At 45.5% G+C, this 24,755-nt stretch overlaps 1 protein-coding gene across 2 annotated transcripts in view; it reads left to right on the top strand.

Moving 5' to 3' along the window:
* The window catches only part of adgrl4 (adhesion G protein-coupled receptor L4), a 142,763-nt gene that overhangs the window by 69,517 nt on the left and 48,491 nt on the right, over window positions 1–24,755 (top strand). The window contains exons 5-9 of one of the 2 annotated variants that reach the window (XM_069939368.1): window positions 4,568–4,747; window positions 5,667–5,850; window positions 10,899–11,015; window positions 13,169–13,374; window positions 19,179–19,352. In XM_069939368.1, the coding sequence (XP_069795469.1) occupies window positions 4,568–4,747; window positions 5,667–5,850; window positions 10,899–11,015; window positions 13,169–13,374; window positions 19,179–19,352 (861 nt within the window). The remainder of the gene's footprint in view (window positions 1–4,567; window positions 4,748–5,666; window positions 5,851–10,898; window positions 11,016–13,168; window positions 13,375–19,178; window positions 19,353–24,755) is intronic. The other variant, XM_069939370.1, reaches the window with a different exon arrangement.

A 24,755-nucleotide genomic window follows, 5' to 3' on the forward strand; every position in this document is an offset into this window, starting at 1 on the left:
GGAAAGGAACACAAAGGGTGACCAACACTTTTGTATCTGTTTAAGGCCTGATATTATTCCAAATGGGCGAATGGAAGCTCAGAGTATCATTTAAATAGCAAGCGATTGAAGCATGGAGAAGGATTTGGGAGCGCTTGTGCATGAATCACAAAAAGTTGGTTTGCAGGTGCAGCAGGCTGTCAAGAAGGCAGATGAAGGATTGGCCTTCATTGCAAGAGGGATTGAATTTAGGAGCAGGGTGGTAATGCTGAAACTGTTGTGGTGAGGCCACATTTGGAGAACTGCATGCAGTTCTGGTCTTGAGGAAGGATGTACTGGCTTTGGAGGCAGTGAAGAAGAGGTTCACCAGGTTGATTCCAGGGATGAAGGGGTTTCCCTATGGAGAAAGATTGAGTCATCTGGGACTGTAATCACTGGAATTTAGAAGAATGTGAGGGAATATTATAGAAATATATAAAATTATGAAAGGCAGAAGTAGGCAAGTTGTTTCCATTGGTGGGGAGACCAGAACAAGGGGATAAAGCCTCAAGATTCAGGGCAGTCGATTCAGGAAGGAGATGAGGAGGAACTGCTTCTCCCAGAGGGTGATGAATCTATGGAATTTGCTGCCCTTTGACGCAGTGGAGGCGACCTCAGTAAATATATTTAAGACAAGGTTGGATAGATTTTTACATAGAAGGAGAATGAAGAGATATGAGGAAAAGACGGATAGGTGGAGATGAGCCTGTCCTCAGATCAGTCGTGATCTTATTGGATGGCGGAGCAGGCTTGATGGGATGGATGGCCGACTCCTTCTATTTCTTATGTTCCTAGGTTCAAATTTGCCCTAGGTTTGACACTATGATTGTGGGGAATCACTTAAATTGCAAACTTCAGCCATTTTGCAGAAGGAAAATCATACTTCAGTTATAAACTGAGTCCGAGACAATGACGTATCAACTTAAAGAAGTATTTTCCAAGGGCTCCTCGGTTCATTTGTTTAAGGCAGATGGTGGGATTAGATACAATTTGCTCATCTTTCTGTGATGCTTCAGTAGATGTAATATCCACAGTAAAAACACAATGCTGGAGAAACTCACCTGGTCCAACTGTTTACTTTATATAGCAAAGAAAAGGATAAATAACCAACATTTCGGGCTTGAGTGCTTCTTCAAGGTATGGACGTCCATTCCCTTTTCATCTCCATCCCCCAAACTGAAGGTGTCAAAGCCCTCTGTTTCTTTCTTGACAAGAGATTTAACCAGTCACCCTCCACTTCCACCCTCCTCCTCCTGGCAGAACTTGCTCTCCCTCTTAATAAGTTCTCCTTTGACTCATCCCACTTACCTGATGAAGGGCTCAAGCCCAAAGTGTCGGTTTTGTACCTTTATTTTTGTTACATAAAGTACACTCTTTCACCTGCTGAGTTTCTCCAGGATTGTGCTTTTACATCAACCACGATGTCTGCAGACATTCGTGATTTGCAGATGTAATGTCCATGCCTTAGAGTAAAGAGTCGCATTCTAAAAGGGGCTTCCACTGTGCTCTTGTGCAGGAAGTTCAAGTCTGATCACTCAGTGTTAGTAAAGTAACTCAAGAAACTTCAGGATTAGAATGGTTTGTAACTTCGAGAAGTCAATGTTCTCGAGTGCTTTCTGACTATATTTGTTCTCAATAATAGGTTTTCGTTGGAGATGTGAGAACAAAAGGTTCCCCTGGTCTGATTCTTGACCAACACTGTGTTAACCAATCTTGAGGAAGTACGCCGTTGTGTGGGAGAGAGCGCAGATGACATTCGTGAGGATGTTGCCTGGACTGGAATATTGGTTATAGAGAGGGATTTGATGGGTGGCACCTGTTTTCCCTGGTAATTAAAACATAAGATTATGAGAGGGGTCGATAGACAAAATCATTTTTTCACCCTTACAGGAGCATCAAAAACAAGAGGACAGAGAATTAAGATGCAAGGAATGTTTTTTTTAGGGGATCTGAGTGTGCTTGATATTTGGACAGCAGTCATAAGGAGGTGATTGGATCAGGCACAATTCCAACATTGAAAAGTCCTAGATGATGCATAGAAGGATGGTCTTAATGCAGCAAAATGGGATGAGTATGGATGGGGAAAGTGGTTCATATGGGTGTGATGGGCTGAAGGGCCTATTTCAGTCCAATACAGCTCTATGATGGGGAAGGTTGAGGGGCAGTAACGTGTGTTAGTCTGTCCTGAGCCAAGAGCATTGAACTGCAGGTGGGACTGTGATATGAATATTGACAGGAAGTGTCTGTCTTCACCTTCTCTCATGGGCTGAATCCATTATCGATGTACACACAGTCTAAATATAAACTTCACTGCTGCATTTACTCCACAGTATAATGAAATAGTCTGGGCAGTTGCTAGAATTCACAAGAATGAGACGAAATTTCATCGAAGCAGAAATCATTCTGAGGATAGCCAGAAGTCACAGGTTCGGACAAGAGGGCAGCCGTTCATTACAGACATGAGAAGAAAGTTTTTCGCTCATTGGGTTCAAATGTCCAGAATTACCTCTCTGAGAGGATTGTGTCCACAACTGTCTCGGATGGAAAATTCAGGACACTCAGTTCAGGTGCATCCAAAATTAGAGATCAATAGATTGAGGTTGAGGGACAGAGGATGAAGGTCAGCCTTATCCAATAACTGGTGTTGCATGCAAGAATACAAGAGCAGGGATGTGATGTTGAGGCTATATACAGCACTGGTGAGACCTCACTTGGAGTAATGTGAGCAGTTTGGACTCCTCAATTGAGAGAAGATGTCCTGACGATGGAGTGGGTTCAAAGGAGGTTCACAAAAAAGATTCTGGAAATGACAGCAATATCATCTGAGGAGTATTTGACAGCTCGTGGCCTGTACTCATTGGAATTTAGGAGAATGAGAGGTGATCTCATTGAAAATTTTCGAACATTAATAGGAATGAACAAAGTAGATGTAGAGCACTTTTCCCATGGTGGGAGAGTCTAGGACAAGAGGGCACATCTTCAGGACTGAAGAGCATTCATTAGAATTTATTCATCCAGAAGGTGGTGAATCTGTGGAATTGTTTGCCACAGGCAGTTGTGGAAGCCAGGTCAACTGGATATATTTAAGACGCAGATTGATATGTTCTTGACTAGTCAGGGCATCAAAGGTTACGGCAAGATATCCGGGCAGTGTGGCTGAGTGGGCAAATGGTGGGGAAAACTCAATGGGTTGAATAACCTGCTTCTGCTCCGATGTCTTATGGTCTAATTGAGCAAACGTACTATTTGAGCTTCTGATTTTTATGGAGACACAGAAACTGCAGAGGGTGGAATTTGCAGCATAAATCCAACTGCTGGAGGAACTCATTGGGTCAACCAGCATCTATGGGAGTGAGGAAAGGAATAGTCAATGCTTCATGTTGATGTCCTATTCGGACTTGGAGTGGAGAGGGGAGATTCACCATATGAAGAAGGCTGGGGCAGGTGGATTGAGGGGATGGGGAAGGGATAATGGGCAGAAGGAGCCAGGGAAAGGGAAGGGAGGAGCTGGGAGACAGAGAAGGTTGGGTGATAGGTGGAAGGAGACAACAGAAATAAAAAAGAAAGGGGAAAATGGATCCAGATGGGGAAAACTATGACTGAAGGCTGGATAAGTAAGTAAATAAACAGGGACAGCACAGTTAACATAGCGGTTGGCACAACGCTATTATAGCACCGCGACCTGGGCCCGTAACCAGCACTGTCTAGTAAGGAGTTTGAATGTGCTCCTCATATCTGTGTAGGGTGCTACGGTTTCCTCCCACCCTTCAAAATGCAGCAGGGTCATGGGTTCATTGAAGTATTTGAGTGGCATGGGCTCAGGGGCCAGAAGTGCCTGTTACCGTGCTGTACATCTAAATTTAAATTAAGAATGGGAAAATGGGAACCATCAGGGAAGAAGTGAATGGCGGTTGTAGCTGGATTGGTTTGGAGGTAGATGGAACCAGGAGGAGCGAGGACAACTTGGGTGATGGGGGTAGAGCTGAGGATTAGGTAGGAAGAGGACTAAAGTGGTTGTAGGCCACCCAGGTGGATATGAGGTGCTATTCCTTTAGAGACTCACCTGGTAGTGGGGAAGTCAGTGTGGGAATGGTAAGGACATGCAGGCAGGAAATTGTGAAGCTTATTATGCATAGAGGGCAGGTACTCTGAAAACTCATCATCTAGTCTGTGTCTGTTCTTGCCGACCTAGAGGAGACCACACTGGGAGCACCAAATGAAGTGAGGTTGGAGTGGGTGGACGTGAATGTTCAGGTCCAGGATGGTGGTGAAGGGGATGGGAAAGGGGGAGGAGGAACATGTGTTGCACCTCCTGTCATTGCAGGGGTAAGTGCCAGGGTTCAGGGAGGTGTGAGCGGACAAGGGAGTTGTGGAGAGAGTGATTACTGAGGAAAGAGAGGTGGCTGGTGGGATCCCATTACAGCTGTTGCCAATACATAGAATAAAGTATTGGATGAGCCGGCTACTGGGATAAAAGGCAAGAACAAAAGAACCTCCATCTATTTTTTGTGTGGATTTGTAATCAGCCGGCTTTAATGACTTTTGACAGCTACGCCGTTTTAAAGAACCACAGACTGCCCTGGAGGAGATAGCCAGGAACACCACAGGAGCCCTGACCACCACGGAAGTTCTTTTGTACGTTGAAGTGCTCTTACAATCCACACCGTCGCTGGGGGCAGTCAACGAGAATCTACCCAATGCAACAGCTATTGCTAATGGCACCATTAAAGTACGTTATTCCAAATGGGCAATCCATTGTTGGAGTAGAAATTCTTGTTTGATGACTCGCTACGTGCACTATACCCTGTTCAATTTCAATGGGACCAAAAATAGAAAGCATGAAGCATTGTTAATGCGAGTCTTTTTTTAGTGCCTGCAATCTGCCCAAGATGCTGACTGGGACTTGATTTCATTCCGTTGGCTTGCTCATGTGTTTTCCAGAAACAAGTCCACCTCTCCTTGTATTCCCAGGTGATTCCAATCACAGCACAAACTGGACCTGCATTTGCTTAAATGGATATTCACACAGAGCACGCCAAGAGAGTTAATCCATTGCTCCCCAGTCACCCAGAACGAATTTCTCATATACGGCTTCAAATTCAATTAAATTTGTTGTTATGCTATTGAAAATCGATTTCTCCATGCCGGAAGCACAATAACAACTACTGCCACTTAGAAAATTCAAGCAGGTGCTTTCCACATCAAGAACAACTTGTCTCTTTTAATTTAATTCAATTGGTTTACTGTTATAGCTTTTCTTTGCAACTACCTGTTCGGCAGCAGTAAGTGAGAATATTGGTGCACAAATAGACTGTACAATGGATATGAAAGTAAAACATTACAGCGCAGACCAGACCATGATCACGACTCAAAAAAATAACTGCACCCTCCCTACCTCCTAACCCTCTATTCTTCTTTCATCCACCTGCTTGTCTTAAATTAAGAATGGGAAAAATGGGAACCATCAGGGAAGAAGTGAAGGGCGGTTGTAGCTGGATTTGTTTGGAGGTAGATGGAACCAGGAGGAGCGAGGACAACATAGGTGATGGGGGTAGAACCCCATCTTAAATGCCCCTCTTGTTCCAGCCTCCGCCCCCGGCGATAGAACTCACCGCGTCAATAAATTGACTCATCTTTACTCACTCCAGGCTATCGTGAAAACGGTGAACAATCTTCTGAAGCCGAGCGAGCTGACAGCATGGAATGGAATCCTCGAGGATGAGAGGAGAAAAAGTGCCACCAAGTTATTGCACGCGATGGAAACGTCGGCCATTGGCATCTCGCAGCACTTGAAGGGCACGACACAGCTGGAGTTTAAGGAGAGCGACCTTGGTGAGTTAAGTGCCCTGCGTTATTGGTGTTCAGTCTGTGAGCCTGTATCGGCTATCCAGGCCGCCTGGTACATGATCACCGTTACCACCAGTCAGTGGCTCTCAAATGCACTTCAGAGAAAGGATCGAGTGGCTGTGGTACATTTTGTTTTGAAGACATTTCATTTGATGCTGTCACACTTAGCATCTTGGGCGTTGATCCAACACAGCAATACTTTTGTAGCAAGGATGAAAATAATTCATTTATTCAGCAACTTTTGGCATCTTAAGATCTTGCAAAACTATTTACTGTCTGTAAGATACTTTTATAGGGGGCAATGTATGAAAAGTGACGGCCAATTTATAAGCGACCAAATTAATTTGTTTTTACGGTGATGTTGAGGGATAAACGGCTGTCCATTATTATTGTAGGTCCCCTATTTTCTGTCGTACAGCTGGTGGAACCACCACCTTACAGGTTTCGGGCACCCAGGTTCAACCTTGACCTTGGGGGCTCTCTGTGTGGTTTTTGCATGTTCTTCCTGTGACCTTGTGGATTTCCTCCCACATCCCGAGAACATGGTTAATTCGACACTGTGATTTGCCCTGAGTGGTAGAAGCAGGGAGGAGTCAGCGGGAATAGGAGGAGAATAAAATTGACTTCATGTAGGTTCAAGATTCAAGCTACAAGATTCCTTTATTGTCATGTAATAGAGGACAAATTGAAATATTACACAAAATTGGCTGTTGTAAGGTTGACAAAGAGTCGCCATTAGCGCTGCCTGGTGCCTCTTACAGTAGGAGAGAAAGAGAAGCAAATGAGAGTCCCTTCAGAGTCACTGCTTGCTCGATGGGCTGATGGACTGTGAAGGTGCCAGCCACCCGGTTTGGAATCTGGTGCTATCTGTAAGGAGATTGGACGTCCTCCCCGTGTCTTGCGTGGGTTTTCCTCAAGTGCTCTGATTTCCTCCAACCCTCCAAAATGTACAGGTAGATTAGAAGGTGGAACATCGCAGCACAGGTACAGGCCTTTTGTCCCACGATGTTGAGCCGAACTATGTAAACCAACTCAACATTCGAAACCATCCCTACCTCACCAATAACCCTCTGTTCTTCTTGCATCCATCTAAGAGTTTATTAAATGTCCCTATGGCACCAGCCTCCACCACCACCACTACTCTTTGTGAAAAAAAAACACCCCTGAAGTCTCCCCTAAATTTAAAATTTTAAAATTTTTAATTAAAAATAATTTAGTAACAGGCCCTTTTGGCCTACAAGCCCGTGCCGCCCAATTACACCCAATTAACCTACAATCCCCATGATTTGAAAGGTGGAAGGAAACCGGGACAACTGGAAGAAACCCACGTAGACATGGGGAGAGCGCCTTACTGAGCCCCGGTCCCAATCACTGGTGCTGTAAAGGCATTGCACTAACCCCTATGCTAACCATACTACCATTCATCCCCTCACCTTGTACAGATGTCCTCTGGTATTTGCTTCTGTTCATCCTGGGACCAAGGTGCTGGCTGACAATCCTATCTATACCTCTTATAGTCTTGTCATCTTGTTAATTGGGTGTAATTGGGATTCATGGGCAAGGAGATCTTTCTACCATTAACATTATTTTAACAATTCGACCTAAACTAGAGCAAACAATAAGCTTTAGGATGAACTTAGCAGGCCAGGCAGCCAAAAACTTAAATTAATATTTTTAAATTTAGACATACCAGGCCCTTTCGGCCCATGAGTCCAATTGACCTTCAACCTCTGGTATGTTTTGTATGTGGGAGGAGTCCAGAGCACCTGGAGCCAGGTAGACACAGGGAGAAGATAAAAACTCCTTACAGACAGCATGGGATTTGAACCCCAATCCCGATCACTGGCAACAGTAACCGTGCCGTGCTAACCGCTACACTAACCATATCAGTCAACCTCTTCTCCCCCCCAACCTCCGAACGCCAACCGACCATTTCCCCCACAGGTGCTGCCTGATCTGCTGAGTCCCTCCAAAGTTCCAGCATTTGCAGTGCTTAAGTTTGCCCACTGAACCTCGTCCCTTTGGCCTGTGCTTGGCCCGCGTCCCTCCAGATCTTTCCCGTCCCTCCCCCTTTTCCTGAACCTGTCTCGATGCCCAAACTCCATATGGGTGTTTTCAGCCCAAATTTGACGGATAATGTTTCAGGAAAAAACCTTGAGACTTATTAGTTTTTAAAACTATTCAAATCAGAATATTTCCAAGAGACATTCGATGGGAATAAAATGCCATTTTGTGCAGTGCATGAAAAATGATACTGTATTCTGTGGGTGGACGTTCAGATACATTAAGCAAGTATTTTGCTCATAAACATAGTTTGAATCGATTGGAGAGAAAAATGGGTTGTGTAATTTCCCAGCACTGAAAATTGCCTGTAAACAAACACAACAGTAGATTAGTTTAAAGACCTTGTAACTAAAAATCAGTCACAAAAGCAAACAGTGAAGGAAGAAATGTCAGTCGGCACCCTGAAGCTGGTGTGGTCAAAGAGAGCAAGAATTGTGAACCATCGCGAATTGCCGACATTTTTTAAACTGTAATTGATTTTATTTTAATTTTATTTACCACGCGGTAGAAGGTGATTCCAGCCATTTAAACCCACGCTGCCCGGTAACACCCAAATTAAGCTGCAGCCCCGTACATTTTGAAGGGAGGGAGGAAACTGGAGCACCCGGAGGAAATCCACTCAGACACAGGGAGAACGTACAAACTTCCTACAGACAGCGCTCGATTTGAGCTCGGGTCACTGGTGCTGTAGCAACGTTGCATTAACTGCGCCTTGAAAAAAACATTGAATAACCTTCATCTCTTCCCCTCACCCCTGCCAAACAGTAAATGTCCAGCAGTTTTCAGTGTTGGAAGAAATCACTTTGTGTATTTAGTTCTGGCACATAAATGATTTAAAGATCTTTTTAATGAGCAGGTTCTGAGTCTCTGAGGGCACCCAACACTCCACCAGGGAATATTATACCTTTCACTTTTGAGTTTTTTTAAATTACCAATGCAGCAGGTTAGAACCCGGTTCCAGCTCAATGAAGCCTGAGTCGCACAATTACACCCAATTAATCTACCAACCCCAAGGGTTGGAGGAAACCGGAGCATCCGGAGGAAACCCATGGGGAGAACATACGAACTCCCTTCAGATTCGAAGCTGGGTCATTCGTACTGTCTTAGCACTGTGCCTACCCTTACCATGTCACCCACAGGAGCATGATTATACCCTGCACTTTTGTTTTATTGTAACCCGATGTTTTTTATTCTTCCTCCATTCTGAGTCAGTTGACTTGCCTGGGTAGCAAGCCAAACAAACCCTTTCACTGTATCCTGTTACACGTGACTCTAAATAATTTGCCATGGCACGGTTGGTGTAGTGGCCAGGGCTGTGCTGCCGCAGCTCCGGCAATCCCGCGCTGTCTGTGAGGAGTTTGTACGTTCTCTCTGTGTCTCCAGTTTCCTCCCACCCTTCAAAACGTACCTGGGGTGTAGGATAATTGGGGGTAATTTGGCGGCACAGACTCGTGGACCTGTTAAACGCACTGTATGACAACATTTAATTCACTTCAGATCAGTTCAAGTGGAACTGTGTGCTCTCATTCCTGGAGGCAGTAAATAGTTTCCAGAAGATTAGAACACATAAAAGGCCACATTTCCGATTGTTTTCTTTAATGACATCTCTTCATCCTCTTTTTACTTTGAGTACCGTGGGCATTTCCGACTGCCCAGCTGCAGAGAGGACGTCATCAAGTTGGAAAGGGTGCGGAACAGATTCCCCAGGATGCTACTGGCACTTGAGGGCTTGAGTTACAGGGAGAGGAGTGGAGGAGCTGAAGGGTGACAATATAGAGAATCTACAAGGTCACAAGCAGCACAGGCTCGTGGGCTGGAAGGGCCTATTACCATGCTGTATGTCTAATTTTTTTTAAATTAAAAATTAAGAACATACAAACTCCACATAGACAGCACTGGAGGTCATTGAAGCAGAGGGCTATAATGCCACCCCTGTCCCACTGAGAGAGAGGTGTACAGCACAACCAGTGACTTATCACAATGTTTGTATTTAATTAAATTTAATCGCCCATCCCTTATTGTTCTTGAGAAGGTGGTGGGGAACTGCCTTCTTAAACTGCTGCAGTCCTTGAGAGAGGGTGTCCCCACTATACTGAAGTTCGAGGACTTTTGCCCAATGACAGTGAAGTAGCAGGGATATATTTCCAAGTCAGGGTGGCATGTGGCTTGGGGGTGGAAAACATTCAGGGGACCATAAATTTGTGGCCATTGTCCTCCAAATTGGGTTTGAATATGGTGTGTGTGTGTGTGTGTGTGTGTGTGTGTGTGTGTGTGTGTGTGTGTGTGTGTGTGTGTGTGTGTGTGTGTGTGTGTGTGTGTGTGTGTGTGTGTGTGTAAGCATTTGTGAGGGCAACTGTGTTTGTGTGTTTGTGTATGTGTGGATGTGTATGTTTATGTGTCGGGGCTCATGTGTGTGTGTGTGTGTGTGGTGTGTATGTTTATGTGTCGGGGCTCATGTGTGTGTGTGTGTGTGTGTGTGTGGGTGTGCGTAGGAGGAAAGCAGGTGAGGTGGGAGTGAGAGAGTGGGAAGGTAGTAGAGAGGGAGAAATAAAAGAGGGGAAGGGAGAAGAAGATGAGGAGGAGAGAGAAGACAAGGGGAGATAGATATATAAGTATAGGGAGAGGTGAAGAGAGAGGAAGAGAGAGAGATGGGGAGAGAGGGAGGTGGAGAGAGGGGGAGCTTGAGAGAGAACTAATGATGTGATTTTGTTGGCCATCTTGAGACTGTGCGTGTTGCTAACGGCAAAACTGTCTGGAAATGCAAAACATGCATAACTTTCAACTTAGCATGCCAAAAACTATTTTTCTTTAAAATCAGCATTGTTTCCTTCATGCGGCTTGTGAATATTTACTGGTCCCGATAAATTTCTGCTGATGGATGTACAATGTATGTTTATATTTAGAAGTGTCTGAAAAGGCAGAGCTGCCAATCCATGACTTATGAATAACATATTTTCCTGCTTCCACAGCGCTCAAAGTGTACACTTTTGATCTAAGTCAAGATGAACAACCTCAACCTCAAGCAAATTTGGCAGAAAATTTTATAAGCATTTCTCAACGAAAAGTTGACAGGGGCAGATCTAATGGTGGGTAAACTCATTGGGATGAATTGAAATGAATTGGATTTTTTACTGTCACGCGTACCGAGAAACAATAAAGAACATTGATTTACGTGCTATCCAAATAAGTTAACTGATACAGTAGGCTGTACAATTATAACATTACACAAAAGTGGAGGGAATACAATTCTATTGGAGCACGATTGAGAGTGCCCTGTCTGGCTGCATTATCAGACTTGTAGAAGTCTATATAGAGTAGGGTTTCCCAAACTTTTTAGCTCATGGAACACTTTTCACTTTTGGGGAGAACTTGAAAATCGTAGAATTATCAGTTACAGTTTAGAAGACCTGGTATGTACACGAGCAGAGTAAGAAAGTAAATAAGCTCACCAGTGGAGGATTAACTACCACCCAGGGCTGAGGCCCTCCTGACCTTGCCCTGCCACGGACCCAGGCTACCCTGGCGTCCCTCACTCCCCACCGCACCCACCGTCCCTCACTCCCCACTGCAGACCAGGCTGCTCCCACCGCATTAGACACCGCCGACCTTGCACCCCTCCCGTTGTTCACTTACCGCAGGTGACAATCCGAACAGCGGTATTTTGGAGCACCCTCCTCACACACACCGTAAATCTTCTTGCCACTGCCGCCAGCTCCCAGGAACCACTGCACGTGTCACCCCACCAACTCTGGCTCTCAGTTACCAGCTTTGCCCGCACAGATCGTTATTGCTTCCTGTCAAGTAGGGACCCCTATACCTTTCCACTGAACCCCTGGGTTTCGGAGAACCCTGTTTGGGAAACTCTGATATAGAAGATCATTCAAACAGCCAAGAAGGTAAATGGGATCTTCCATTCCTCTACTGACCTCATTTACCGGAAGTGTTGCTTTAATGGGGATCGAAGAATTATTGAGGATCCCTTTCATCCAGCACACAGTATCTTTGACAGACTACCATCAAAAGTGAGGTACAGGAACATCAAAACCAGGACTGCCAGGCTGGGAAATAGCTTCTTCCTGCAGGCTGTGAGATTGATGAATGGCATCCTGTAATCGGGTAAATCATCCCAAAATATTTATATATATTTATTTTAAACTACAGTAAATCGTTATGTATATATGTAATTATTATGTACTGTGTGTGTATGTATGTCGACTGAGGTCTGGATAAAATCTGTTTTGTCGGGTTATATATGTATAGTTCGACGATGATAAACTTCACATATCAGATTTCTTTCAGAGTACATACATGATATCAAATACAACCCTGAGATTCCTTTTACCTGTGGGCGCGGCAGAATTGCTACTAATTGGTAGCGCAAAAATAAACTGCACACAGCGTGAATCTGTAAACAATCAAAAGAGCTGTAAACAAACAACAATTGTGAACAAACTGACTGTGAAATAAAGAAAATCAATAGTTGGAATCATTAAATTAGTCACTAGTTGTGTTTGTTTTTGAGGGATCTGATGGTGGAGGGGGAGCAGCTGTTCCTGAACCGGGTGGAGCGAGTCTTGTGGCACCGACACAAAGGCATTGGGAACCGATGGCAGCAGCGAGAACAGAGCGTGTGCTGGGTGATGTGGGTCTTTGATGATCGTTGCTGCTCCCCTACGGCACCATTCCCTGTAGATGTTCTCGATAGTGGGCAGGGTTTTGCTTGTGATGTCCTGGGCTGCTCCACTATCTTTTGGAGTGTCAGGTGCCCCCATACCAGACCGTGATGCAGCCAGTCAGTGCACTTTCCACCACACCTCGGTAGAAATTTTCCAGGGTTTTTGTTGTTGTACCAAACATCTGCAAACTCCTGAGGAAGTAGAGGCACTGACGTGCTTTCTTCACGATGCCACTCGTGTGTTGGGTCCAGGAAAGATCCTCTGGGATAGTGACTCCCAAGAACCTAAAATTTGCTCACCCTCTGATCCTTCCCCCACCTCCCCTGACCCCCCAGTGATCACTGGATTGCATTCCTCTGGATTTCCTTTCCTGATGTCAACAATCAGCTCCTTAGTTTTGGTGACATTGAATGCAAGGTTTTTATTGGTGCACTATTCAACTGGAAGTTTAACTTGAATGTCAAGTAATGCAAGGTGCAGAGAAAAGTGGAGAAAAGATCTGAGTGTGCACCCATGTATGATCACGAGGTTTTCACACTGAAAATGTTTCTGTTTATTATCAGGGACCATTGCCATCATTTTCCTTCAGTACAAGAGCATTGGCTTGCTGCTCACACCCTCCAACAGCTCACAGGCCAGGGAATTCAATGGGACCACACCGCAGAAGGAATACACTGTGAATTCACCCATCGTTGCTGCAGCTGTCAAAGCCAACCCGCCTATGCTGTATCTGATGGATCACATAACATTCACGTTGAAGCATTTTGAGGTCAGTGGTCTACAATGAAGACAAAGAAAATGGTTGTATCCAGTGAGGTCTACTCCCACAGGCTGTCCCCCACTCTTCTTCCGAGCTATATTCCCCCTCCCCCATCGCCACCATCTTTGACCTTTTTGGCCCCCTTCCCCGCCCACTCCCGCACCCATTCTCTTCCCCTTCCCTCTCTAGTTCCATCTTCTTCCACCCATATTTCCCTGACAGGATTTCTCACCGTTCTTCCATCTGGCCTTCCCAAGCAGCTCTTTATCGTCACATTCCAGTCCCAGTAGCCTTTCCCTCCACTGATCACCACAGCCTGACCGAGACCATCAACAAACTGGAGGAGCAACGACTCACCTTCCATCTGGGCACCCTCCAACCAGACATTGATTTTGTTAGACCCCATCCGCATCTTTACCCTCCTGTCTCCTTTCCTTGAGTTCTGCCTCTCTCTTTCGCTTCATTTTTCCCTCTGTCTCCTTTCACAGAGCTAAAATTCTCACCTTTCCTTTTATAATATCCAATTAATATCTTTCATTTGTGGGTCTGGACTCCTTCATCTACCAGTCCTCCACCTTTCTCGCTCAGTCTTTCTTAAGACACCTGCCTGCTTTTTGCTTATACCACGAAGAAGGGCCCAAAACTTCGGTAATATGTCTTTACCTCCCATGGATGCTGAGAGACCTGCTGAGCTCCTCCAACATTGCTGTGTGTTTTTGCTACAATCTCACCATCAGCAGACTTCCGTGTTTCACTTCACCCCCTCCCTATCCTGTGTGATTCATCTTCCTCCACCCAACCCTTTCTTCTATTTCTTTTGCCTCTCTCTTCCTTTGCCAATCAATTACCTCTGTCCATCATCCTTCACCCTCCCTGGTTTACTAATACCACCCCCCCCCCGTATTGGCCCTTATCCAACCCCTTCCACCCTGTCCACATTATAAAGGGTCTCTCCCCTCTGCACTCTCAGTCTTTATGGGGAGTTCTGGCTTGAAACTTCTGTAATGGATTAAGTTATATTTTATATTGAATATAGACATGTTTTAAAGGAGATAAATTCTGGGGTTCTCGAACACTTCACAATGCAGATCTCATTTAAAATGCCAGAGCTCTGCTCAAGCCAGACAGTCCAGGTTCCCAACGCCTTTGTAAAGACAATGGAAACTGGTTTGCTGAAGAGCTCACAAGTAGGTGTTAATTGGTCATGCTGTGGTATAAGGGATTATTGTTTTGGAAAGCAACAGATGAACAGACTAGAAGATTGGGTCCTGTGCCGCAATCTGTCTGAATGCAGTTTGCTGTTCTAAGAAGATCATATGTTTATGCAAGGAGAGAGGGAGGGAAGGAGGGAGGGAGGGAGAGAGAGAGAGAGAGAGAGAGAGAGAGAGAGAGAGAGAGAGAGAGAGAGAGAGTGCTGGTTTTCTGCAGTAGCTTTTGGAAGCTTGCTTGAATCCCATTTTGAAGATGGGTTGTGAGTTCTCAGTTCAGCCTGTTCAAAGCCCTTGTGGTCCATATAGAGGAGATGGCTGGCTATATAATGTTTTGCCTGAGATAAGAAAAGGAAACCTGCGGTGACCTGAAAGAAAGAAGTTTATCATCTGGAAAACCCTGATGGGGCAAGTTTCTTTGGCAAGACACTGAAGTGGCTGATCAGAAGAAATCAGTTTGTGGGTGTCCAACAAACAACAAATCTCTCTCTGAAAACCAACAAGAACCTTCATGAGTGGTAACCACTTACCTTTCAAGCACCAAAGTCTGGTGAAATGCATAAATGTTAAATTCTGTGCACAGTCTAAGAATTGCCTGATTCCTGTGAACCTGGAGGAGTGAGAAGTGAGATTGGACTGTGAATCAAAGAACTTTTCTGAACTTACACACACATGTGCTTAGAAGTTAGAAGGGGGCTAAGTTAATAGTAATAAGTTAGAATTTGATCCTGTTTTCATGTTTAAAGATAATTAAAAGTAACTTTTGTTGAAGTAACCATTTGTCTTGGTGAACTTCTATTGCTGGTGGGTTTTGGGGTCCTCTGGGCCCGTCACATGTCAACCATTCTTTTTCTTCCACTGATACCGCTCTTCCTGCTAAGTTCCTCCAGGAGAATGTGTATTGCTTGAGAGCGTTGGAAAAAGTACACTTTACAAACAGGAAACTGAGAGAGGAAACTTAAAATCTTAACAAGTCAAGCATCATGTTTGGAGAGAGAATTAAAGTTAAGTCTTCAGGTTGAAGACCCTTCTGCTTCTCTTTCCACAGAGACTGTCTGATCTGCTGAACATTTACAGCACATTTTGTGTTTATTTCACAATTCCATCATCTGCATGTTTTTAGTCTCGAGCTTGTGTGCGGAAAGAATGCTTCCCATATTCTTGATATTGAGTAAGTGCAGTGAAGGTTCATCAGACTGATCCCTGGGATGGCACGACTGATGTACAAAGAAAGATCAAACAGACCCAGGTTATATTCAATAGCATTAAGAAAAATGAGAGGGGATCTGATGGAGACATAAAAATTCTGACAGGACTGGACTGGTTAGATGCAGGAAGAATGACCAGAACAAGGGGTCATAGTCTAAGGAGAAGGGGGAAGCTATTTAGAACTGAAATGAGGAGACACCTCAGAGTGACATGGTTAGCTTATTGGTTAGAGCAATGCTATTGGAGCGCCAGCGACTTGGGTTCGAATCCAGCCATATCTGTAAGGGGTTTGTCCATTCTTCCCGTGTCTGCGTGGGTTTCTTCCGGATGCTCCAGTTTCTTCTCCCCCACCTTTCAAAACGCACCAGGGTCGTAGGTCAATTGGGAGTAATTAGGTGGCACGGCTTATTTAAACTTCTTCACTCAGAACTTGTGAGTCTACGGAGCGCTGAACGTTGTTGAGCCGAGTTCGTTAGGTACATTCAAAAGGGAGTTGGATGTTGCAAAATGGGTCAAGGGATATGGGAGAGAGAGGAGGTCACATGATCATGTTGAATGGTGATGAGGTCTGAAGAGCCAAATGACCCCCTCATGCACCAATTTTCTACAATGTTATGTAGCTGAGAAGTTAATGGCACTTGGAAAATGTATCTCAAAGTGTTTGAATCCACTGGGGCTTCAGGGAATTAGTGAGTGTGGAGTGGCTTTTATAACCACAACCATTCCTTGGGTGGAACTTTGATGTCAGGTAGGTTTACTGATCTCGTCCAGGGTGGAATGGGTAGTTCAGGCACCCTGGGGCAACAAAGACACGTCCTGACTGGCCCTAACCACCATAAGAGCAATCCCAGCACTCCACCCCACCCCAGATTTCACATCCTCCTTAAATCTTCACTTTCTGTTGCATGACTAATTCAAAGTGAATAAATAATTCAACTCATGAATATTTGAAAGACAAGGAAAGTTGCTTGATGAATGCACTGGCTTTGGTTTGATCGTGGAATTTTTAATCACTGGAAAATGTATTCGTTAAATGAGATACAGAGACCAATGGTTCAAAAAGGGGATCCATTTTAACATGCATTTGACTGGCTTCCTCTTGATTTTCCTGAACCCTGATCATATGGGATTCAGGACTGCTTCACAGGCTTGCCAACCATGATTCCGAACCTGGAATTCCCTCTCCAAGATGCAGAAGGTGTCCCATCAAATAGACAACGCAGCAAGCATTGACTAGCCCTCCAAAGGTGTGATCTAACCCTGGAGTATTCTGCTGAGTTTAACACTTTGCTGTGTCAAAGGCTGTAGCACGTCGAATGACTCAAAGACTTGTAGATTCATCGAGGTCGACCCGTCCAGACTGACCTGGGCCTGGTTAGGTGCAGCCCTTTATGACCTGGCCAGTAGGTGTGGCTTCGGCTCTCACCAATTATTCTCACTATATACAAATATATACAGATGAGATAGGATCCCATACCATCAGAAAGACTTTGGAGGTGATTTTTCATGTGCAGTCTACTCAAGTAGACCCAAAAATTTAGTGAAAATTAAATGATCTAAAATTAAATTAAAAGAAAAAAATAAGATATTTAAGAATAAATAAAAGAAAAACATTGACTCCCACTGGACACTCCAATTAATGGGGTAACTGTTCACTAGACTCAGCTTCTTGAATTGAATTTTTTTTATTGTCACTGAAGACTGAAGCAGGCAAGGCTACTGACTGTCATTATGTCAAGCTTCTATAGGAGCTCTGTCGAGAGCATCCTGGCCGGCTGCATCACAGTGTGATACGCTTGCTGCAGAGAAATGGATCAGAGGTCAATCCACAGGTGCATGAGAGTGGCAGAGAGGATCACTGGAGTCTCGCTCTCCCCCAGCGACGTGATCTACCGGGATCGTTGTCTGAAGAGGGTGTGCAAAATCATCGAAGACTCCTTCCATCTCGCACACAGCATCTTTCAGCTGTACCCGTCGGGGAAGAGGTACAGGAGGATCAGAACCAGCACCACCAGGCTGAGAAACAGCTTCTTCCCATGGGCAGGGAGAATGCTGAACGACCAAAGGAGTTGTTCACAGTCACCATCCAAGGATCTCATTTGTGCAAAACAATATTTATTTATTTCGATAAAATTCTTGTCCTGCATATGTACTGTTTGTCTGTTTGCACCGAGGACCAGAAAAAACTGTTTCGTCGGGTTTGTACCTGTGCAATCAGATAACAATAAACCTGACTTGACTTGACTTGCACCAAGATACAGTGAAAATCTTTGTTTTGCAATCTTTCCAGCCAGGTTAGCACAACACTATCACGGTGTCCAAGACACTGGTTTGAATCCTCCACTCTTCTCCCTGTGAGCTGCATGGGTTTCCTCTGCCTTCCACCCACCCTCCAAATATGTAGGGATTTGTAGGTTAATTGGTGTATTTGGGTGGCACGGGCTCATGGCCTGAAAGAGCCTGTTACCGTGCTGTATGTCTAAATTTAAAAAAAAATAAGGTTAACTCATCCAGCAAATAGTGCAATAATAACAAATAAACTTATACGTGAACAAGATTCAAGATTCCTTTATTGTCATGTAATAGTACCGAATGTAATATTACACCAAATTTCCTTGTGCCTGTCGTAAGGCAGTCAAAGGTTCACCATTAGTGTAACCTGGCACCCCTTACAGTACAGAGAAAGAGAAAAGAAGCAAAAGAGAGTCCATTTGGAGTCACCGAGTGTCCACGGATTTTCCTCCTGCACCCCCCCCCCCTAGTCTCTACAGCCGCTACAATCCAGCTCAATCCATCAGTAACCTGAGCTCCAGTGATACAATCAGGAAGCCTTCAGGGCCCAAGGCCCTTTGGGAGTCCTTCTTGCCCTCAGAATCCTCTCAAATCCCAGTTCTAGTACCCGGTTCCCATGAGCCAGTCTTCCGCAGCCACCAGCCTGGTGCGGGTCCTTCCACCACAAGTCATCAACAGCCTGCAGCCTGTGTGGGACCCTCAACAACAGTACCCCTCTCTGGTCCGCTACCTGTAAGGGTTGTTAAAATAGTTCAATGACCACACACCCCCCCCGCCCCCGGTAATTGCTGAGTTTCCCCAAGCTTTTGAGAACATGGAATCTTTGTAACACTTCCTCGGTTCAACCTTGATGTGTAGATAATGAAATGTAAGTTCCCGGGATCAGACTGAGGGTTGAAAATAAAGATCCCCCTTCTCAGTGAGTCATTCTTCCATCACAGGGATCAGTGATCGGGTCAGGGGCCAACTGTGCTGGGTGGGCTAAGAGCTTGCCGTCAGATTTGCGTAAGATGGACATGGTCCATCGTTCACTGGAAGTGGGGTACTCACTGGCATTCCTTCCCCGATCTGAACACCTTCCATCTCATTCCTTCCAATCTCTAGTCCCTAAAGAAGGAGGAATCTGTCTGTGTGTTTTGGAATTACTCCACTTACAGCATGGAGGGAGAGTGGGACACAGGAGGGTGCAAGAAACTCCATTATAATGCCACACATACGACCTGCCAATGCAGTCACTTGACCAACTTTGCCGTCCTGATGTCATCTTCCCAGATCAGAGTAAGTAACAGATTCCTGCAGTGATGTTGTGAACTCAAATGTACATTGGTGAATAAAACATGCATTACTGGTCCTTTTTAACTTGAATTATGCAGCACTTGCTTACATCTATACCCAGGTCCTTTCTTTTACCTGAGCTTGTTACAAACCCTAAAATACATCATGGTGCATTCAACATTTTCCTCCCTTCATCTTTGTTGCTAGAAATTCATCAGGATGTGGCTTGGATTGGAGGACTTTAAGACATTGGATACACAGGCTTATTTTCCCTGGAGCAAGGAAGGCTGAGCGCTGACCTGATGAAAGTGCACACGATTAGGAAAGGCACAGGGTGCGAGGGTAGAAAGGCAAAATCAAAAAGAAGAGAGCATAGGTTTAAGGGTTTTTTTAAAAATTGCAATGTGGTTGATATCTGGAAGCTAAGGCAGAAGGCGTGGTGGAATCATATACAAAACTACTTTTGTTCGAAAGTATGCTTTAGTTTGTAAAATACTCCATAATACTATTCAGGACATATTGTTGTTCCCGATCATAAAGGGGGGAAGAAGAGGAGGTTGGGGAGGTCTTAAATGAATGCTTTACTTCATTATTCACCAGACAGAGGGGCCTTAGTAAATATGAGATCAGTGAAGATCAGGCATGTCATGGTTAAGAAAGAAGAAGTGCTGAATCTTGTTCAAAACATTCGGCTAGATAAATCCCCTGAACCGGCCGGGATATATCCCAGGTTATTACAGAAAGCGAGGGAACAGAATGCTGATGTTTTGGGAAGGCAATGATCAGCACGTCCTCTCTGGCCACAGGAGAGGTGTTGAAGAATTGCAAATGTGGTCCCCTTGTTGAAGAGAGGTAAGAGGGAGAATCCCCTGAATTATAGACCGGTGAGATTTACGTGAGTGGTGGGCAAACCGATGAAAAGGATTTTTAAGGATTGGATTTACGAGCTTCAAGTAAAACATAGTCTTCTCAGGGATAGTCAGCAATGAGGGATAGGTCATTGCTTAAGAGTTGAATTCAGTTTTTTGAGAAGGTGACAAAAGAAATTGATGAAGGTAGGGTGGTGGATGTGGAATGTATGGATTTCAGAAAGACTCGTGACAAGGTCCCCCATGGTAGGCTCATTAAGAAAGTCATGAGGCTTGGGGTTCATGGGAACTTGGCTGCTTGGATTTGGAATTAAATTGCTGCTAAAGGCTTAAGGTGGTAGATAGATGTTAGTCCACCTGGAGGTCAATGACTCATGGATTTCTGCAGGGATTTTTTCTTTGTGATTGTAAACAATGGATGAAGAAATGGAGGAGAGGGTCAGTAAGTTTGCAGATGGCACAAAAGTCAGAGGTGTTATCGATAGTGTAGAAGGTCAAAAGGATATAGGTAGGGGGCAGAGTTGGATGGAGAAATGTAGTTCATTCCAGATAAGTTGGAAGCTTGGAAGGTCGAACTTGAAGTGGGTATAAGTGGTTAATGGCAAGATTCTTAAAGTGTGGGTGAACAGAAGGATCTTGGGGTCCAAGTCCATAAATCCCTCAAAGTTGTCATGCTTGTGGTCCATGTGGGGGACCAATGACATAGATAGAAGTGGGGATGAGATCCTGAAGAAAGAATATGGAGTTAGGAAAGAAGTTATAAAGCAGGACCTCAAGGCTGATAGTCTCGGGATTGCTGCCTGTGCTATGCACTAGAGATGGTAGGAATAGGAAGATGTGGTGAATGAATGAGTGGCTAAAAAGTTGGTTTAGGGGGCAGGGGTTCACATTTGTAGATCATTGGGATCTCTTCTTGGGAATGTCTGACCAGTACAAAAGGGATGGGCTGCACTTGAACAGGAGGGGGCCCAATATCCTGGTGGGCAGGTTTGCTAGAGCTGTTGGAGAGGGTTTAAACTAGTTTGGCAGGGGAGTGAGAGTGCGGAGATTAGGGTAAAAATACAGTTAGATTTGAAGGGAGAGAGGAACCAGAATGTTAAAGTTAATGAGGGAGAGAGAGGGCAAGGTAAAAGTGGGTGGTAATCAAAGGAGTGAATGTGGGGGACATTTTCTTATGTATATATTTCAATGCAAGGAGCACTGTGAAAAAGGAGGATGAGCCTAAAACATGGATTAACACATGAAAATATGATATTGTAGCCATCAGTGAAACTTGGTTGCAGTAGGGGCATGATTTGCAGCTAAATATTCCAGGATTCCATTGTTTTAGGCGTGATAGAACAGAAGGGATAAAAGATGGAGGAGTCGTATTGCTTGTTAGAGAAAACATTACAGTGGTGCTATGGCAGGATAGATTGGAGGGCTCGATGGGAGGCTATTTGGGTGGAATTGAGGAATGGGAAGGGGATGAAAACGCTAATGGGAGTGTATTATAGACCATCTAATGGGCCGAAGGAATTAGAGGAACAAATTTGTATGGAGATAGCATGTATGTGTATTAAACATAAGGTGATGTAGGAGATTTTAACTTTCCATACATTGACTGGGAGATCCATAATGAAGGGCTGGATGGGTTGGAGTTTGTCAAACGTGTTCAGGAAAGTTTTCTAAATCAATACATAGAAGAATTGACTAGAGAGGGAGCAGTATTGGATCTCATATTAGGAACGAGATCGTTCAGATGACAGAGGTTTGTTTTGGGGACACTTTGGGTCTAGTGATCAGAATACTATTAATAATAAGACTGGGACTAAGGTTGAGATTCTTGATTGGAACGAAGCTAATTTCGATGAGATGTGAAAGGATTTAGAGGGTGTGGATTGAGATCATTGATTTTCAGGGAAGGATGTAACAGATAAATGCTGGATATTCAAAGGGGAAACACAGAGCCAGTTATGTCCCTGTGAGGATTAAAGGGAAAGTTGGAAAATATAGGGAGCCTTGGTTTTCAAAGGATATTGGGAATTTGGATTGGAGGAAGAGGGATGTGACCCACTGGTATAGACATCAGGGAAGGGATGAGGTGCTTGAAGAATATAAGGAGTGGTTAAAAAAAAATAAAGAAAGAAATTAGGAAGGATAAAAGGAAATATGAGGCAAGGAAAAGGTAAATCCAAAGTGTTTCTACCGGTACATTAAAAGTAAAAGAATAGTGAGGTACAAAATTGGGCCCATTGAGCATCAGAGGAGATGGGGGATCAATGGAGATGGGGGATATTTTAAATGATTTCTTTTCTTCAGTATTCACTAAGGAAAGAAATATTGAGCCAGGTGAAGTAAGGAAATCTGGTAGTGAGCTCATGGATAATATACAGATTAATGAGGAGGTAATACTGGCTGTTATAAAGAGAATAAAGGTGGATATGTGCCGGCACATCACTAGGCAGGCAAACCGGCCACGCTTGTAATCCACGCGGCAGGGCAGCTGGCCAAAATGATGCCATCAGGGGGTTTCCCCTTCTTCTCAGCGCAGGGATCAGAAGCCCGCGCTGGAGGACCATGTGATGCCTGGGTGACGTCAGTGCCCCCTAGCGGGGTTCTCAGCCAGGTCCAGGCTGGGAGTATAAGTCCAGCCCAGCAACCTGCAATAAATCAGTTCTGCTCACTGAGCTCAACCCATCTGGTTGTGTGCTCTTTCAGTAGCAGTGTAGCTGCCGCTACAATTGGTGACCCCGACTGGTTCAAACGTCTTTGAACCCATTATGAGCGACCTGGGATCAGTGCTATAGCCGTCAAGTTACCTGAATTCTGGGTTTGGGAGCCGGAGACCTGGTTCGGCCACACGGAGCCTCAGCTTCACCTCTGCCAGATTTCATCCGACATGACCAAATTTTATCATATGATCACTGCCCTGGACCAGGCCACCGCCAAACACATGGTGCACCTCGTTCAGCACCCACCCGCTGAGGACAAATACAAGACCATCAAGCGAGTGCTCACCAGATCCCTCGGACTATCCAGGTGCCAACATACCGCTCGGATGCTGCACCTCGATGCCCTGGGGGACTGGACCCCGATGGAGCTGATGGATGAGATGCTCACGCTCATGGGTGATCACACCAACTGCCCACTTTTCAAGTGCATTTTCCTTGACCATCTGCCCTCGGTCATCCAGCCATTACTGGCCCAAGAGAGCTTTACCGACCCGGGCCTGGTTAGGTGACAAGGCACAGGCATGACCATGCCAAGCCCACTCCTAACGCTGCGATAGAGCATCCGGCCACTGCAGGGGCCACCAAGAGCATAACCAGGGGCATGGCTTCCGCTCCAGGCCTCTGATCCTACCACCAGTGCTGGGGAGCCAAGGCTTGGAAGTGTCATCACCCCTGCTCGTTCCAGGGAAATGAGCAGGCTGGCTGCTGTTAATGGCTGCGGTGGCTGACCAAGGACACAGCCTCCTCTACCTGTGGGACTCGGTCAGTGGCCGGTGGTTCCTCATCAACATTGGGTCCCAGATTAGTGTCATCCCGACCATGGCCATTGAGTCCAGGAACTGACCTCAGGGACTTCCCCTCCGAGCGGCCATCGCAACAGAGATCCAGACGTATGGAGACAAAACAGTCCACTTCCAGATCGGCCGTCGAAAGTTCTCATGGAGGTTCACTGTCTCGTCCCTTCCGACCGTCATCCTCGGTGCCAACTTCTTCCTCACCCAGGGGATTCTGGTGGACATTCAGGGTAGGCGCCTGGTGGATGCCTGTACTTTCCAGGCCATTCACCTTGACGCCTCCCGCACAGAGCAGCCACAGATGGCCATGATCAGCACGCCCAGAGATGAGTTCTAGTGAATCCTGGATGAGTTTCCAACCCTCCTCAAGCCACAGTTCTCCGCTGCCTCGCCACACCACAGGGTGTTCCACCACATCCCCAACCAGGGCCCACCGGTTCACGTCAAGGCATGCCAGCTCACGCCTGACAAGCTCCAGGTGGCGAAGGAGGAGTTTTCACTTCTGTTAGAGCTGGGGATCATTCGGCGGTCTGACAGTCTATGGGCCTCGCTGCTCCATCTGGTCCTGAAAGCCTTCGGTGGATAGCACCCCTGCGGAGACTATTAATGGCTCAATGAGGCGACAGTTCTTGACCGTTACCCCATCCCTCACATACAGGACTTTACAGCCAATCTACATGGTTTTCTCCAAGGTTGACCTGGTGCGCGGGTATCACCAAATCCCGGTGCACCCTGAGGACATACCCAAGATGGCCATCATCACCCCCCTTCGGCTTGTTCGAATTCCTTCGCATGCCATTCAGGCTCAAGAACACCGCTCAGACCTTCCAGCGCCTCATGGACTCAGTGGGCAGGGACCTAGATTTCATCTTCATTTACTTAGACGACATCCTTATTGCCAGCAGGGATCGGGTGCAACACCAGGCCCACCTGCGCACCCTCTTCTCCCAGCTGGCTGACCGTCAACCCAGCCAAGTGCCAGTTTGGGAAAGAGTCCATGCAGTTCCTGGGCCATACCATCATGGCTGA

Source organism: Narcine bancroftii, chromosome 5, assembly GCF_036971445.1.
Source record: "Narcine bancroftii isolate sNarBan1 chromosome 5, sNarBan1.hap1, whole genome shotgun sequence".
NCBI classification, from domain to species: domain Eukaryota; kingdom Metazoa; phylum Chordata; class Chondrichthyes; order Torpediniformes; family Narcinidae; genus Narcine; species Narcine bancroftii.